The following is a 15,039-nucleotide window of genomic DNA, read 5'->3' on the forward strand; positions in this document are numbered from 1 at the left end:
AATTTGGTAACCAAATGCCTGTGCGGGGTTGAGGTGGCCTTGGGCTGCTTTCTACATTTACACACTCTGAAATCTTTTGTGTCATTCACCTTATCTGAACCTTTGGAGACAAACAACTCTGAATGCTTTTGTTTTTTTTGCTTTGTACATATTTAAAGTGTTAAATCTACAACTTTAGAGGACTACACCGGCCCATGACAGTTTAACTTGTGATTTACAGGTGTAACTAATAACATCTTAATTAGTGTAGGTGTGTCTTCGGCAGGATCATGCTTTTGTGCGTGTGTATGAGGGATATGTTTTACTAGTACACCTAATTACACAGCCATAATGGTTATTAATGTGCCTGTGCTTTTCCTGCTAGAATATCAAATTAGAGTTAAATGGTCTGACTTAATTAAAGGCATTAAAATGATGTCCACGGTAAATATACAGAGGAGTATGGGGCTGCATGAGTCGTGTTGACCCCTGACCCTGCAGATCTCACCACAGGTCAGTGCAGGTTTCTCTCCATGTGCGCAGCTCAGCGGTGACAGCGGCGGCTGACGTCAGAAACGCGGTCACGCCTTTCAGCCACTGCGCATGTCAGGGATTCTGTCTGTGTTTACCAAGCTGAAGTTAGTTGCTCGTTCGTGGTTTGCTAACGCTTCCATTACCGACTCCGAAAACGGTACTTTTTAGTCTTTCTGTGATTGGTAGCCTATGTTAGATAATACCTTAGTCATTGTGGATCATTAATAAGTTTTTATTATGTAAATGTAGACATTCACATGCTGGGTGATGATTTTTATTATATGTTAAATCTGTAAAAACTATAGCACTAGCTTGACATTAAAAATTAACCTTGTTTTTAGATGTCAGGTTGAAGTATTTCTCTAAAATATCGCATTGTCAGCAGAGGTGTGTAATTTGAGCTCCTGTATTTCCCTCTTTAAGCCGCGGATGTGGACGTCCAATGCGAAACGCGCTTCGGGCTCGGTCTCTGTTGTGACTCCATGTATGAGCGGCTGCGTATGTCGCCTCCTTTCCTTCACTAGTTTATTTCATTTCCCGTTACTGCTCCCCTCCAGCGCAGGCGGCAGGATGGCAGCGGCGGCCCCCAACCCGGAGGACTCCGCCAGGAGCAGCGGCGGCGGCGGAACCGGCACACCCAGCGCCCTTGCCGGAGACGGGGACGCGGAAGAGGCCGAGGACTTCACCTCGTCCTCCCACTGCTCGGAGCTGTCTCGGCGGCAGAACGAGCAGAGGAAGCAGGGCTTGTTCTGCGACGTGACGCTGGCCTTCAGCAGCGGGGCGGCTGCCGGGAACGTCCAGATCTGTGAATATGCAGCCCACAGGTCTGTGCTGGCTGCGGCCACCGACTATTTCACCCCCCTGCTGGGAGGACAGTTCTCCGAGTCCTTGTCCGGACGGGTGGACATGAAGGAATGGAGCTCAGAGCTGGGGCCGGACCCGGAGACGGTGGAGAGTGTCATCCAGTACATGTACACTGGTGAAATACGCGTCAGCACCTGCAATGTGCATGAAGTCCTGGAGCTGGCTGATAGGTATGAGCTGTTTACAGTCACATCTCTGCTTGTGTGCGTGTTTGTGAGACAGAGAGACAGTGATTTTGATAGTCAAAGCATGAGGCCTTGTGTGGCTGCTCTGCTGAGTATTGTTTTTGTGCTCCGCTTGCAGAAAACTAGTCTGGCCGGGCCTAACCAGCTGAAACAGGGAGGCATTATCCAGTTAACAGGAACAGTTCATTCTCTCTGACATCCCATCCTGTGTTTCTCGCTGTGCATTAGGTTCCTCCTGCTGCAGCTGAAGGATTTCTGTGGCGAGTTCCTGAAGAAGAAGCTGAGCTTGACCAACTGTGTGGCTGTGCACAGCCTAGCCCACATGTACACCCTGGACCAGCTGGCTCTACGGGCTGCAGACATGATCCGTCGCAACTTCCACAAGGTTATCCAGGATGAGGAGTTCTACACGCTGCCCTTTCACCTGGTCCGTGACTGGCTGTCTGACGCAGAGATAACCGTGGACTCTGAGGAGGTGCTGTTTGAGGCGGTGGTGAAGTGGGTGCAGAAGAACCCTGAGGAGCGAAGCCGCTACTTTGAGGAGCTGTTCCGTCTCCTGAGGCTGCCCCAAATCAAGCCCACCTACCTGACCAGGGTGGTGAAAAATGAGCGCCTGGTGGCTGCCAACGAGGCCTGTCTTCGCCTGGTGTCAGAGGCGGTAGAGGGCCACGCTATTCGTTTTGAAAACCTCAAGTCAGCTGACATGGAGCTCTGGTCATCCCACATGGCCTCCTTTCAGCCTCGCTTTGGCCAGAACATGGACGTTATCATGGTAGTGGGCGGAGTGTCGGAGGGGGGGGACTACCTGAGCGAGTGTGTAGGCTACTTCATTTACGAGGACCGTTGGGTCAACCTGCCGCACATCCACAACCACCTGGATGGCCACGCCATCGCCGCCACAGAGTCCCACGTCTACGTAGCCGGTTCTATGGAGCCAGGCTTTGCTAAGACGGTGGAGCGTTACAATCCTAATCGCAACACCTGGGAGCAGGTGAGCAACTTGACCACACGCAAGCATTCCTTCGGCCTCACCTGCATTAAGGATATCCTGTACAGCATTGGTGGCCATGGAAACTTCAGTCCAGGTTTCAAAGATGTCAGTGTGTACGAGCCGGAGCAAGACAAGTGGCACAATCTGGAATCTGCCCCCAAAATCCTGCGGGACGTGAAGGCGGTGAGTGTGGAGGACCGCTATGTGTACGTGACAGCACGCACGCCCGTCGATACAGATAACGAGGATGGACTGAAGACGGTGACCACTCGGTACGACACAGAGAGCCGCCAGTGGCAAGATGTCGACTCCCTGCCCCTTATTGACAACTACTGCATCTTCCAGATGGCCGTGGCCTCTACCAACTTCTACCACACAGCCTCCTGCTGCCCCAAGAGCTACACAGTGCGGGATGAGGTTGCCAGGCAGAAGATCAGTGTGCGCATCTCTGATGAGATCCTGGAGAGCCTTCCGCCAGAGGTCACCAGCATTGAAGGAGCCGCCATCTGCCACTTCGACGAGGACGTCTTCATCATCGGAGGCTGGAAGAACAGTGATGATGTGGACAAGCAGTACCGTAAGGAGGCCTACCGCTACTGTGCCGAGAGGAAGCGCTGGATGCTGCTGCCGCCCATGCCTCAGCCTCGCTGCCGAGCCACCGCCTGCCACGTCCGCATCCCTTACCGTTTCCTGTACGGCTGCCAGCGCTACCCCATGCCCCAGAACTTGGCCCGCCAGCGAGACCGCATGCAGCAGATGCAGCAGCTTCACCGGCGCACCCTCACCCTGCGCCGGCAGCTCCAGTCGCAGATAGAGTGTTGAGCAGGCCAGCGTCTGCTGCTCAACCCAAGAACTCCACGGTTCTGTCTGAGGATTCACTGCAAACCACCACTCCACCGCATCCATCATGGCTGACCCCCATTCCGTCATAACACGCTGCGATGGATCCCGTGTTGCTTTCATACCACATTTCATCGAACTGAACTCTGTGCCATCAGCTCCCATACTGTGTTGTGTTAATGGCTGACTTGTGGAAAGCCATGAAATACGTGGGCAGGCATGTGCTGACCAGCTGGTGGTCTGTGAGGAGGGAAAGGGCGGATGTATACATGTGAATAAGAGTGTTATATAACAGCCAACAACTGAATATCCTTTTGTCAAGTATGTTGGTATAGATGCTGTTTATCTGTTTGTACATAAATAGTATAAAGCTGTATATGTATACATTTATATGGATATTTTACATTCCGTTATTGTATGCCTGTACTTGGGAAGCTATGTGATGTTACTACTAACTGCATTTCTACCATCAGTCCAACCTGCTTAATGAAGTCTCATTCCACTGTAACACTGTGACAATCTCCTCATGCCAGTATAAGATCGGTCTAAAAGTCTTAACTCTTATGTCATAGTTGCTCTGGTAGAATTGCTCTGCTTGTTGCTGTGCGGCCTCAACAACTGAATATGAATTCATTCAGAAAGGCTGTTAATCTTAAAACCCTGTAGACTAGTTTGCTTTTTAGGCTGCAGTTTCTCTTCAACGGTTGTGCAGAGTGTATTTCTGTCATTTTTGTTTCTCTTGTAACGCTTAAAAACTAGAAATGTTTTTTTTTTCCAGGTTTCTTAAGAGGTGAAAGGATGAGAGGACTGTAATGTCAAAAAGATGTGAAAAAGATGTAATGAAATCATTCCTTTGAGTTTCCTTAACACTGAAACTTTCTATTTGGCCATTGCATTTAGCACCAATCATTAGCAATGGCTGAATCATTCCTTTCTTTTGCACTTTGGCAGCCTGTTGTTCAGTGTATTCCCATTCATTCAAGAAAGATACATATAAAATGTGTATACGTGTGAATGCAGGGGGTGTGGATGATTTTGTGTTTGCAGAGGGTTCACAGTTGTTGCTCTGCAAAGACTGGAAAAAGGTTATTTAAAATAGCACTTTTTTGACATTTAATTATTTTTAAAGTCTTGCACTTTGACTTTGCTTGTTTCATTTGTCTCATATCTGACACGGTGATTGTATTTTGGAAATGGTTTGTTTTAGCCAGCTTGCAGCCAGTAAGTTTTGATCTTTTTTGGAGAAAAAAAAATAAAACATATTAACATTATTTTCTGTTTTGTTTCCGAACATTAAACGTCTTGTAAACCCTGTGTTCCTGTACTTGAATGCCAGCTGGGTGTATATTAGAGATCTGTCATGTTGTTCTGTGGTCTCCCTTCACCCTCCAAAGAGACTTAGAACTGCGAGTCAGACTGAAAGGCAAAACAAAAGGGATTGTTCTATGAATGTGTTGTGACTGACATTCAGAAATGTCCACTGTCCATGCAGCGCCTATTACAGCGTAAAGGTTACAGAGCGCAGAAATGATATTCATTTCCACTTTATGACCAACATTAATAGCACTGCAAATATTAAGTGGTATAAGCTATGTAATTTGCTTTGCATGTGATAGTCTGACATTGTGTCCTTAATATTGGATGTAAGAAATGCTAATGTCATCACTTGCAATTAAAGTTGTTTTGTAAAACAGATGGTTGCTTATTGAGTGTATCATTGTATTCTTGGACTTTACTAGCTGTAACTTAAATCTACCAAAACACAGTTAAATTGCTTATACTGAGAAGCTACTCAGTATTTAGTGGTATTGGATTTAATGATAAAAAGAAATTTCTTTTTTAGCTTTATTCATCACCTTCACTTTTGTAAACCGGGCGTTTTGGGGTTTTTTTATGTTTTTTTTTTTTTTTTTTTGCCCTCCAGTGTTATTTCATGGTCCCATACAGAAACCAATAGGGAAGGGATGGGGTGGGAACCTTAAATCACTGTCTTTGCCTCTAGGGGAAGAGTACACACCGTCCCACCTTCATGTTATACAAGAAGTAGTGCTGCCTTCAAGTGTTTCTTATCGGCTCGAACACAAAGAAAAAGTCTGTCTGCTTTAGGCTAGAGGAACACGTCACCTACATGTATTTAATTAATATCATAATTTATCAAGACGGCCTCTATACATGCTCTACACTTCACATCCCAGTCATGTGGATCTCGTATATTAGCACTGTTTAGCGATTTAATTTCTAGCGGAGTGTGACTTCTCAAAATCCCGACGCTTAATGACTGTACGGGAAGGCAGCAGACCCGCAACATACATGATTCTGTCGTGCACATAGCAACACCACATATCAACGAAGATTGACAACTGATGACACGACTTTTGTCCAAATAACCTTTACGAATCGTCGAAACATTTCAAGACAATGGTAATTTATTCAGCAGGTTTTCGGGAGAATGCCTAACACCAAACAGGATGCAACCTCCACCAGCGAACTTGCTCACTAGCTAGCTAAACTGGGTTAACTAAAAACGGTCAACGCAAACGGACCTCTCTTTGTTAGCTAGCTGTATCGTGTTATTAAAGTAAAACCGAAACCGATGATAATTATTGTTATTATTGCTGTTTTGCCACTTGAAAATGTTGTGTAGACAGGAAGTAAGTTAGCCAAATTATGTGCTATTCAGTTGTTGCTAGCACTTTACCGGTTAGCTAAACATCCTTCCTACTTGATGCTAAAACAAACAACGTGACGTATTGTTTAGTCACTTTCTCACTTTCTCTCTTACCGACACTCACACATTTTTTTCTTATCTAAGATCCCGGAGTTATCCAACCCCTCGGTGTGTATGAGGGACCCTCAGAGGGTACAGGAGATCCTACAGTCCATGGTGAAATCTGGCTCCAACACCTTACAGGTAGACTACACCCTGACCCCTGACAGGTCTCGTAAACACAACCAGCCCATAAGAAACATATGAAAAATTTGTGTTCATGTTCTCCTCTGATCCAGGTGATCTCAGATTTTGACATGACCCTGACAAGGTTTGCATACAACGGCAAGAGGTGTCCTACGTGTCACAGTAAGTCCAGTGGTTTGGGGTAGTCACACATATGTCGGTGGCATTGGTTTTGGCTTAATGTTGTTTCATGTGTGCATTTTTTACTTGCAGATATTCTTGACAACAGCAAACTTATCTCCGATGACTGCAAAGAACAGGCAAGAAAGATGCTTCAGTGCACATTTAGATTTTCTTTTAATTCGACAAGTGCTGTTAAATAACAACACATAGTAGCATCAGTGTATAATTTAATGGGGAAAATTTTGTATGAATATAGTTGTTTTCCACTTTAAAATTGCAGTGGGTCATGCTTCGGTGAGAAAATAACATGTCATTTAAACAGTCTCCACTTCAGGACTCTGCAAAACTATCATGTTGTGGAGACATGGGAGTTACATTTTCTTCCCAATTTAAATCACTGCATAAATCTAAAATTTATGTGTAATTTATTTTAGCTATTTTGTACTTTTTAGATCTTACAAGTGAACCACCTTTAATGGTTTATTTCAAAGTTTTTGATTTTCCAGTTATTAAGCTGTAAGGCACACATGCATCTCACTCATACCTTTGTTTGATTGTTCAGTCATTCAGTCTTTTACATTAGACCTGTCTACCCTCTAGTGGGCGATAGCAGGAATGGAAACATATGACAAAATGAACGATGATTTGTGACTCACATTTATTTAGCAGTTATGCAAATATGTTAAGTGTGTTCATTATAGACCTCTTGCTCAAATCAGTTTCTTTCTTGGTGTTTTTTTTTTTTTCAATAATCAGTAATAGTTTTGTGAATATTGTCATGTCTCCTTTAGCTGAAGGAGCTGCTCGACACATACTACCCCATAGAGATTGATTCTTCACGGACAATAGACGAGAAGTTGCCCCTTATGGTGGAGTGGTGAGTATCTAATATACCTTTTATTGAAAATATGAAACTTTGCACTTTTACATGTTCTTAAAACTGTTCTGCTTTTGTTTCTGCCAGGTGGACTAAAGCCCATGAACTACTGGTGCAACAGAAGATCAAGAAAGACCTGCTGGCCATGGTGGTGCGGGAGTCCGATGCCATGCTCAGGTCAGGAAACCTGCCTCCTCTAAGGGCTGGAAAGTGTACTTTGTAATTTAAAGAAAATAACAATTATAAAATGGGCATTTGAACTATAATAATGACTTGATGTCTTAACAGAGAGGGCTACCAGCTCTTCTTTGACCACTTGCATGAGCACAGCATCCCTCTGCTCATCTTCTCTGCTGGGATAGGAGACATCCTGGAGGAGGTGATTCGCCAGGCTGGAGTCTTCCACCCCAACGTTAAAGTCTTCTCCAACTACATGGACTTTGATGAGTGTGTGAGTAGCCAAGGTACAACAATCTGACCCCTGCAGCAGTTATGAGGCTTAAGATGATGGAGACATGTCTTGATTTTCTTACACAGGGAGTACTGAGGGCCTTCAAGGGAGAGCTGATCCACATTTACAACAAAAGGGAGGGCGCTCTGCTCAACACCGGCCATTTCCAGGAGCTGCGGGCACGGCCTAACGTATTGCTGATGGGGGACTCCCTGGGAGATCTTACCATGGCTGATGGGGTGCAGGACATGGAGAACATCCTCAAGATTGGGTTCCTCAATGACAAGGTAAATTAAAAGCACAGGTTCTCATGTTTGTCTAAATAAAGATGAAGGTCAGGGTGAAAATATTCACTGACTCAAACACTTAACCACAGTAAAGTCACATCCTGACATATTAATACAAACGTCTGATCTGTTTTTTAAGGTGGAGGAGAGGAAGCAGTCATACTTGGACTCATATGACATTGTGCTGGTAAAAGATGAAACCCTGGAAGTCCCTAATGCTGTACTGCTCTACCTCACTGGCAACAAGTGACAGAGTATTGACTGTTTATTGTCCACTGGACACACTTGACACTCTGGTGCTATCAACTGAAGGAGGCCCCACTCCAGAAAGTCATTGACAACCAGCTCAGAATGTTTAATGAGCATTTTTTATTCTACTAAAAGCTACACTCTTGTGAATGAGTCTGGATTAGCACAAATAGCTCTAGCAGACTATTCACAAGGTCGAGCCGCAGCTCATGAACACCACGCCACCCTTTTATATCCGTCTCCATCGACCTCCTTCTCATGTCAACGGTTAAACTGATTTTGGACCATACTGTATATGGTGGAAGCCAGATTTGCACTGTCCACCTACTGTGCAGCATGTTAGTGTGTGTTTGTGTTTATGGGTTTCTATTATTGGGGTATAATTGGTTTCGTTAGACGGTTCTGGTTTTCATACAGGCAATATACTGATAAAGGGAAAGAAAAATGCACATACATGGAAGCGCTTGACATGTGGCTGGAAACTGATTGCCAGCCTCTTACAATAAAACTTTTTTCCAGCTAATTTTAACCTGAAACTTGAAGCTTTTTACATAGTTTTTGGATATTTTACCTCAGTCAGGTTCTCCAGTTTCTGGCCATATTGTCAAGCTCACAGTACGTTTTGTATTTTCTGTTAAAGCTATTGTTTTTCTCACATAACACGACTGTGCTAGTAAGTGGTACAAAGACAGCTACACTTAATTTTAAGAGTAAAATAAATTTGTGAGTAGAGATAAAAATATCAAATCTTTTTTAAGATCTGAGTTCACTAATTATCTGTAAGAACTAAGGACTACCTCACAAGTGTTAACGTTATTAGTAAGAAAAAAAATATTTTCAGAAGTCTGTCACTTTCTGCACTGCCACGTTTCTAAAAACTTGGCATTTTATGACACAGTATCCAAGAATGACAGATTTTTTTTTTGTGTCATTCATGGACTGTCAAGTGCCACATACAGCAAGTCATACATGTTTTTTGTCCAAATTCATTTTTCCTTTTAAATTGTTGCAACTTGTCTGAAATAAAAAAACAAACACACACAACAACTTTGTTTCAGAGCTTTGTGTTTCCTTAAAAACAGGCCACTAAATTAAAATCTGCCAAACAAACAGGGGGGAATGAAGAAAATTGGTGTTGTCTCTTATTTTATTATAAAACAGTTTTTTATGTTTCACAACACAATCTGTGATATTTTCTGATATTGTACAAATTAGCCACACAAACTGTACAGACAGTGGTTTTTCATCATGTCTGTATTGAGAGACAAGTGGGAGGGACAACACCGACTCTGCATCAATACGCAGCCATTTGATCCATTTATATTAAATGGCTCCACCCAAACGTTTGTAAGGTAGCTTGATGTCAATTCTTGAGTCATATCTACCTTTTTTGTTTGAGGGAACACTTTCTTTATAGATATAATTTCTTTCACAGTTTCAAACACCTGTTTCCTGCGCACATACTGACCCTCAGATACATTTGTTCTCTTGTGCTGTTGACGTGGCTCTACTGCATAGGGGTGCAGAATCTAGCAAACTGTCAGACTGCCTTAAATAAATGCTTGATGTTTTCAACATTTTCAAAATAGTGGCAGGACAGTTGCTAAGATGACAGTATAACCCCAGACGGTGCACGCCTGTTTCTTAGCACCACTGAAATTCCTCCACGTCGCTTTTACAGCTCATCTCGCCTCACTCGTTCTGACTCCTCATCGCCTTCAAGTTTGAGTTCATCTTCTACAATCTTCCCATCTTTATTGCGGTCCTGGTTATTGAACATGTCCTTAATGATGCTGTCGGCATCGACCCCTGGCCGGAGACGGCCTTTGCCCTCTTTAACTTGGATCATGATGAAGGATGAAAACTGGAGAAAACAGGAGATGAGACTGCACTGTTAAAAAGAAATTTCACAGATCACCCCCAGGCTGTTGTTTTTAGCTTAAATTAAGCACCAAAATTAGCTAGACTGAACCCAACTTGTCTGCTTACCTCCTCTAGAGGGACCTCTTTGTCATTGTTGAGGTCCATAGCAGGAAAGAGGGGGTCGGGGTCGTCGCCCAGCCACACAAACATGAAGCCCTCAGGCACCCCCTTCTGCAGCCCCACCAGCTCCAGCTCAAAGAAGAGCACGGCACTCCTGGGGACTCCTCCAGCTGGAGACACCACGACAGAGGAGGGGAAGCATGATTTGGTGTGAAAAGAAAGTGTGCGCTGGGTGAGATCTGTGCAGCTGCATTGACTGACCTCCATTTTCACCGTGCCCCCAGTGGGGAGGAATGACCACCTCCCTCCTTTCACCCACACACATGCCACTCAAACCTTCCTCCAGACCCAGGATCACCGTGTTTGCTCCGAGAGTGGTGGTGGAGGGGGAGTCGTGGTCCCTGGAGAGTGACATACAACATTTTACCACTCTTCACAGAAGGAATTAAAACATCCAAACTCATGTATCAACACCTCAAGCCATGCAAGGATACATGCTGTTGTCATGGAGATGGTGTGATAGCTGCAGTTCCAGGGCTACTTAAAAAGAAAAAGAAAATCTGTCATACAAGGAGCCAGTGATGATTACATGCACGTGCCAGGAGGAGGAGGCGGCAGTGTGGCAGAGTGAACAGCAGGGGGGGGCTCACGAGGTGTACAGCAGGGTGCCGTCCATCAACGAGCAATTGTAACGATACTGGATCAGGTCGTCAGCTTCGCTGGTCACATTGCATTCCTGAGGCTTGTGGGTAACTTTAACCTCGACCGGATCTTTGGGGTTGTGGAAGTCAATGACGTGAATGTCAAAGACCAGCACAGCAGAGCCAGGAATGAGGTCACCTACAGCCCGAGAAGATAATAAACGGCGCAGTGTTACAAGCACAAACAAGACTCAGCGGTTTGTTGTTCCATTCAAAATGTGTTTTAAATTCTCCTAAACACATGTTTCAAACTCACCAACGCCTTCTTCACCATACGCCATGTGAGGAGGAACCGTGACTCTCCTTTTCTCTCCTATGCACAGCCCCTGCAGAGCTTTGTCCATCCCTCGGATCACATATCCCATCCCAATGTAAGTGTTGTAGGTGCTATTTCTCTGGTAGCTGTCAAAGCACGTGTGACGGTCAGAGTTCATTTGGTTTGTACTTTATTGTCTTTCTGAAAACGGAGAAGCCTCAGGTTTACCTGGAGTCGAAGGGCGTGCCATCCTGGAAGGTACCGTTGTAGTGGTAGCGGATGTAATCTCCAGTCACCGTCCTGCGGCTGCAGCCTGCAGGCACCTCCTTCACCTCCACAATCAGATCATCCTTGGGGTTGAACACGTCAATCAGCAGCACCTCAAACACCAGTGTGGCCTGAGGAGGGACCACAGTTCCTGTTGGAGAAAAAAAACTAATACTCAGAATGTGCCTGCGTATCACAGCTGCAGGTCCACACCTGTCAAATATGCTTTACATTACTGCTCACCTAGTTTTGACCTTAGTTTCCTGTCTTACTTAGACTTAAGGAAGACGTAGAAGGTATTTAATAAAAGGTATTAACTGTATTAAATTTATAGATCAAATTTACTGAATTAAATTACATTGAATTAAATAAATGAAATTATATTTACTTAAATGAAAAAAACATTCAGATAAATTATAAAAATAAATAAAATTTAACTAAATTAATAACATTGAATTAGATATATATAATCAATTTACACAAATTATGATAAAATAATATTAATTATATTAAATAAATAAAATATGTTTAATTGAATAAAATAAGTAAAACTGAGTTAAAATAAGCTAAATTAAACAAATTAAAAGTTAAGCTAAATTAAACAAAATCAAGTGAAATCAAAAGTACTCAAATAAATATAAATTTCCTACCAAATTAAATGAAATATATCCAATTAAATAAAATTGAGTTAAATTCATTAAAATCAATCAAATGTATTGAAATGACTAGGGACAGTGAAGACAGAGGATATCTGGAGAAAGGGCCAGGAGTCAAACCGGCAACATTTATGCAAATAAAATAAGTGCAATAATAATAAATCATTAAAATTCATGCAATAAAATTAAACTAAATTGATTGAAATTAGTTTAAATCTCTAAAGACAAATTCATTATTTTAACAGGTTATATTGACCTCTAGAACTACTCTTAGGAGGCAAGTTAAAAATGTTCTGACACAAGCCACAGCAACGATGAATGTCATTATTTAGTACCATAGCCGCTCTCTCCATACGCCAGGAAGGGCGGGACGATGACAATCCGTCTCTCTCCGACACACATCCCAAGGAGACCCTCGTCCATGCCTTTGATGAGGTGACCCTTTCCCAAGTAGGTGTCGTAGGTTGTATTCCTCGAGTAGCTAAATTATAACACAGTTCAAAGTTCTTGAAAATCACAGAAACAGACAGGGGGACGCTTTAAAGCTCCTACACCAGACAAAGCCGGACTACACTGCAGCCTCGGCGGCGTTTGCTCTCACCTGGAGTCAAAGGCTTCTCCGGACAGCAGGGTGCCGTTGTAGTGGTACCGGACAAAATCTGACGCCACAGTGGTGCGTTTGCAGCTCGCAGGCTTGCCGATTGTGCGGATCTGGACCTTGTCCTCGGTGTTCCATATGTCCAGCAGCAGAACATCATACACCAACACAGCGTCAGGAGGGATTACCCCACCTGTCAAGAGAAGCAGCACAGGTTGCCATAAACCAGCACAGATGATGTCTGCAACCAAGCACAGGGCCCGGATCTGCTGCAGTTTTCATCTCACCTGTTCCTATGCTTCCGAAGGCCAAGTGTGGGGGGATTGTGATCCTCCTGCGTTCATTTACACACATGCCCTGCAGACCGCGGTCCATCCCAGTGATGAGTCTGCCCAGGCCCACCTGGCTGATGAAAGCTTTTCCTCTGTCGTGACTGCAGACAGTGAGGGAGGAGCAGTGGAGCTGATTAAAAGGTGGGAATGTGCATAATCAGGGAACATTTTTGTTTCTTCAGGCTCAACACATGATGCCAAAAACAATTTGTGGTGCAATAAAAGTCAGCATCTAATGTCCCATCAACATTATTTAAAGGGACTTTAGTTTTTTACATTTAATTTTGAAAGACAAACTCACCCTTCTCTGCACCTACAAGATCTCAATCACAGCAAGAACAACACTCATGCATTTGTTGTAGAAGCTGAGGGTTTTTCTATAGCTGACATATAGATCCAGTCCTTGTGACTGACACGTCTGCTGCAGTCAATTGTTTCTGAGCCGAGACAATAAAGGAAAATGGTTGTAGGTTCAAATTCCTTCTGTGTTTTACCACAATATCTGCACACTGAATAAAGTTAGTTCATAGTTTGCCGTTAATATGCCCTGCAAACATGGTAAAGCAGGAGGGCTAGCTAAACATGCTACTTGAAGCTACATTCTCAGGAGGAGTTAGTTCGCTCTTGACTTGAAAAATAAAGTTTAACATCCGCGGGAAAAAAATTATTAGTTAAAAAAACAAACAAAAGACATTTTTAAAAAAAAGTGAATTTCGCTGTAACTTCACCTGGAGTCAAACTTCTTCCCGTCGGCAAAGAAAGTGCCGTTAAAATGATAACGGATAAAATCTTCCGTTTGCACCTCGCGGGGACAAACCCTCGGTATTTCGTACCGATCGACGACAACGTCCACTAAAAGCCCGGGGCTGCAACTCACAGCGAGGACATGGAGGAAGAATAAAAGCGAAGACAACACCAGCTCCATCTGGAAATCACGACAGCGGCTGCGGAGGCTCGTCTGCCAGCTGGACGGAGCGGCTGGAGCGGAGGGAGAAGCACCTCCACCTCCGGGACGCGCCTGCTAAACAAAGAGCGCCGGAATAAGATAAAGCACTTCCGGTTATGGATTTCAAAATAAATGCCTTTAAAAAAAACAAAAAAAAAACATGGCATATGGAAAAAGTAAAGTATTAAGTATTATAGTTAGGAAATTAATGAATTAATAAATATTTGCCGGGCACACCCTGGTGACATTTTATATATCTTGGAGGTCCCACTGAAAACATGGTGAGACGTGTGCAGACACTGAATGTTAACGAACATTTTTGTTATTAATGAGGGTCAGGAGACCAGAATAACATTTCATGAATTTTAGAACAAGATAAACCTCCCTGATCTCATGCATGAAAAAATGAAGTGTGACAGACAGAGAAGTACAAGAGACACATGCATTTGTGCCTTTAAAAATATTTAGAAATGAGAATACTAAATAGCCTCCTACGTGAACTATATAAAGATTAAAATACAAAAAAAAAAAAAAAAGAAAGAAAGATACTGAATACAATACACCCACCAATAGTAGCTATGAAGACGACTGAGTAAAACAATTGTCCAACATAAAGTGAGGATAATTCATAATAAAATTACACTTTAGGGAATAGGATGTGTATACAGATAACAGTGTTATAAGTTTGAAATCTAATTATTTATCATATGCTAAGGTCCTGAAGTTATCAGGAATTATAGTATGGACAATGCACATGAAACATTTTCAGGAACATGGTGATGCTGTTTGCTCTTGACGATAAACTGATATATTTAACAAATTTAGTTAGTTCCCCCACATATGTTTGTCACCCTACGCTCTGAGCAGCAGCTTGTGAAAAGTCAGCATGTAACAAGCAGACATTACTTCAATAGACATCTAATGAAGTGTACTGTATTTATGCCATAGAATGGATAGTTCTATAGCT

At 43.3% G+C, this 15,039-nt stretch overlaps 3 protein-coding genes across 6 annotated transcripts; 2 read left to right on the top strand and 1 right to left on the bottom strand.

The window, feature by feature from the left end:
• Positions 1-555: 555 nt before the first annotated feature.
• Positions 556-5,088, top strand: LOC139612284 (kelch-like protein 11). 3 transcript variants are annotated; one of them, XM_071467725.1, is made up of 3 exons: positions 556-670; positions 1,071-1,547; positions 1,791-5,088. In XM_071467725.1, exons 2-3 carry the CDS (start codon positions 1,084-1,086, stop codon positions 3,373-3,375), a joined length of 2,049 nt encoding a protein of 682 aa, XP_071323826.1. In that variant the 5' UTR covers positions 556-670; positions 1,071-1,083; the 3' UTR covers positions 3,376-5,088. The 3 variants fall into 3 exon arrangements, with proteins under 3 accessions (XP_071323826.1, XP_071323836.1, XP_071323816.1); XM_071467735.1 differs by having other exon boundaries at positions 591-670; positions 1,076-1,547; XM_071467715.1 differs by lacking the exon at positions 556-670 and having other exon boundaries at positions 955-1,547.
• Positions 5,089-5,670: 582 nt separating this feature from the next.
• Positions 5,671-9,368, top strand: LOC139612309 (cytosolic 5'-nucleotidase 3-like). The gene is made up of 9 exons (XM_071467768.1): positions 5,671-5,814; positions 6,206-6,304; positions 6,400-6,469; positions 6,560-6,606; positions 7,261-7,346; positions 7,434-7,523; positions 7,635-7,797; positions 7,884-8,084; positions 8,224-9,368. The coding sequence occupies exons 1-9, from the start codon at positions 5,812-5,814 to the stop codon at positions 8,332-8,334; spliced, it is 870 nt and encodes a 289-aa protein (XP_071323869.1). The 5' UTR covers positions 5,671-5,811; the 3' UTR covers positions 8,335-9,368.
• A 94-nt stretch (positions 9,369-9,462) lies between these two features.
• fkbp10a (FKBP prolyl isomerase 10a) lies at positions 9,463-14,154 on the bottom strand. 2 transcript variants are annotated; one of them, XM_071467747.1, is made up of 10 exons: positions 13,855-14,154; positions 13,082-13,227; positions 12,798-12,987; positions 12,532-12,677; positions 11,502-11,691; positions 11,274-11,419; positions 10,967-11,156; positions 10,578-10,717; positions 10,323-10,486; positions 9,463-10,197 (listed from the first exon to the last, which is right to left on the bottom strand). In XM_071467747.1, the coding sequence occupies exons 1-10, from the start codon at positions 14,049-14,051 to the stop codon at positions 10,009-10,011; spliced, it is 1,698 nt and encodes a 565-aa protein (XP_071323848.1). In that variant the 5' UTR covers positions 14,052-14,154; the 3' UTR covers positions 9,463-10,008. The 2 variants fall into 2 exon arrangements, with proteins under 2 accessions (XP_071323848.1, XP_071323856.1); XM_071467755.1 differs by lacking the exon at positions 13,855-14,154 and adding an exon at positions 13,428-13,566.
• Between the last annotated feature and the right edge of the window lie 885 nt (positions 14,155-15,039).

This window comes from Trachinotus anak, unplaced genomic scaffold (genome assembly GCF_046630095.1).
Source record: "Trachinotus anak isolate AG129_WGS33_773 ecotype Australia unplaced genomic scaffold, CSIRO_AGI_Tana_v1 ptg000003l, whole genome shotgun sequence".
Lineage (NCBI taxonomy): Eukaryota > Metazoa > Chordata > Actinopteri > Carangiformes > Carangidae > Trachinotus > Trachinotus anak.

Excerpts from the sequence above, each read along its gene's own strand:
- LOC139612309 (XM_071467768.1), top strand. Across the intron at positions 6,607-7,260 it reads CCGATGACTGCAAAGAACAG|CTGAAGGAGCTGCTCGACAC; the intron begins GCAAGAAAGATG and ends TGTCTCCTTTAG. Across the intron at positions 7,347-7,433 it reads TTGCCCCTTATGGTGGAGTG|GTGGACTAAAGCCCATGAAC; the intron begins GTGAGTATCTAA and ends TGTTTCTGCCAG.
- LOC139612284 (XM_071467715.1), top strand. The coding sequence starts at position 1,000 with ATGAGCGGCTGCGTATGTCGCCTCCTTTCCTTCACTAGTTTATTTCAT. Across the intron at positions 1,548-1,790 it reads GTCCTGGAGCTGGCTGATAG|GTTCCTCCTGCTGCAGCTGA; the intron begins GTATGAGCTGTT and ends GCTGTGCATTAG.
- fkbp10a (XM_071467747.1), bottom strand. The coding sequence starts at position 14,051 with ATGGAGCTGGTGTTGTCTTCGCTTTTATTCTTCCTCCATGTCCTCGCT. Across the intron at positions 12,988-13,081 it reads CTTCGGAAGCATAGGAACAG|GTGGGGTAATCCCTCCTGAC; the intron begins GTGAGATGAAAA and ends TTCTCTTGACAG. Across the intron at positions 12,678-12,797 it reads GGAGAAGCCTTTGACTCCAG|CTACTCGAGGAATACAACCT; the intron begins GTGAGAGCAAAC and ends GTTATAATTTAG.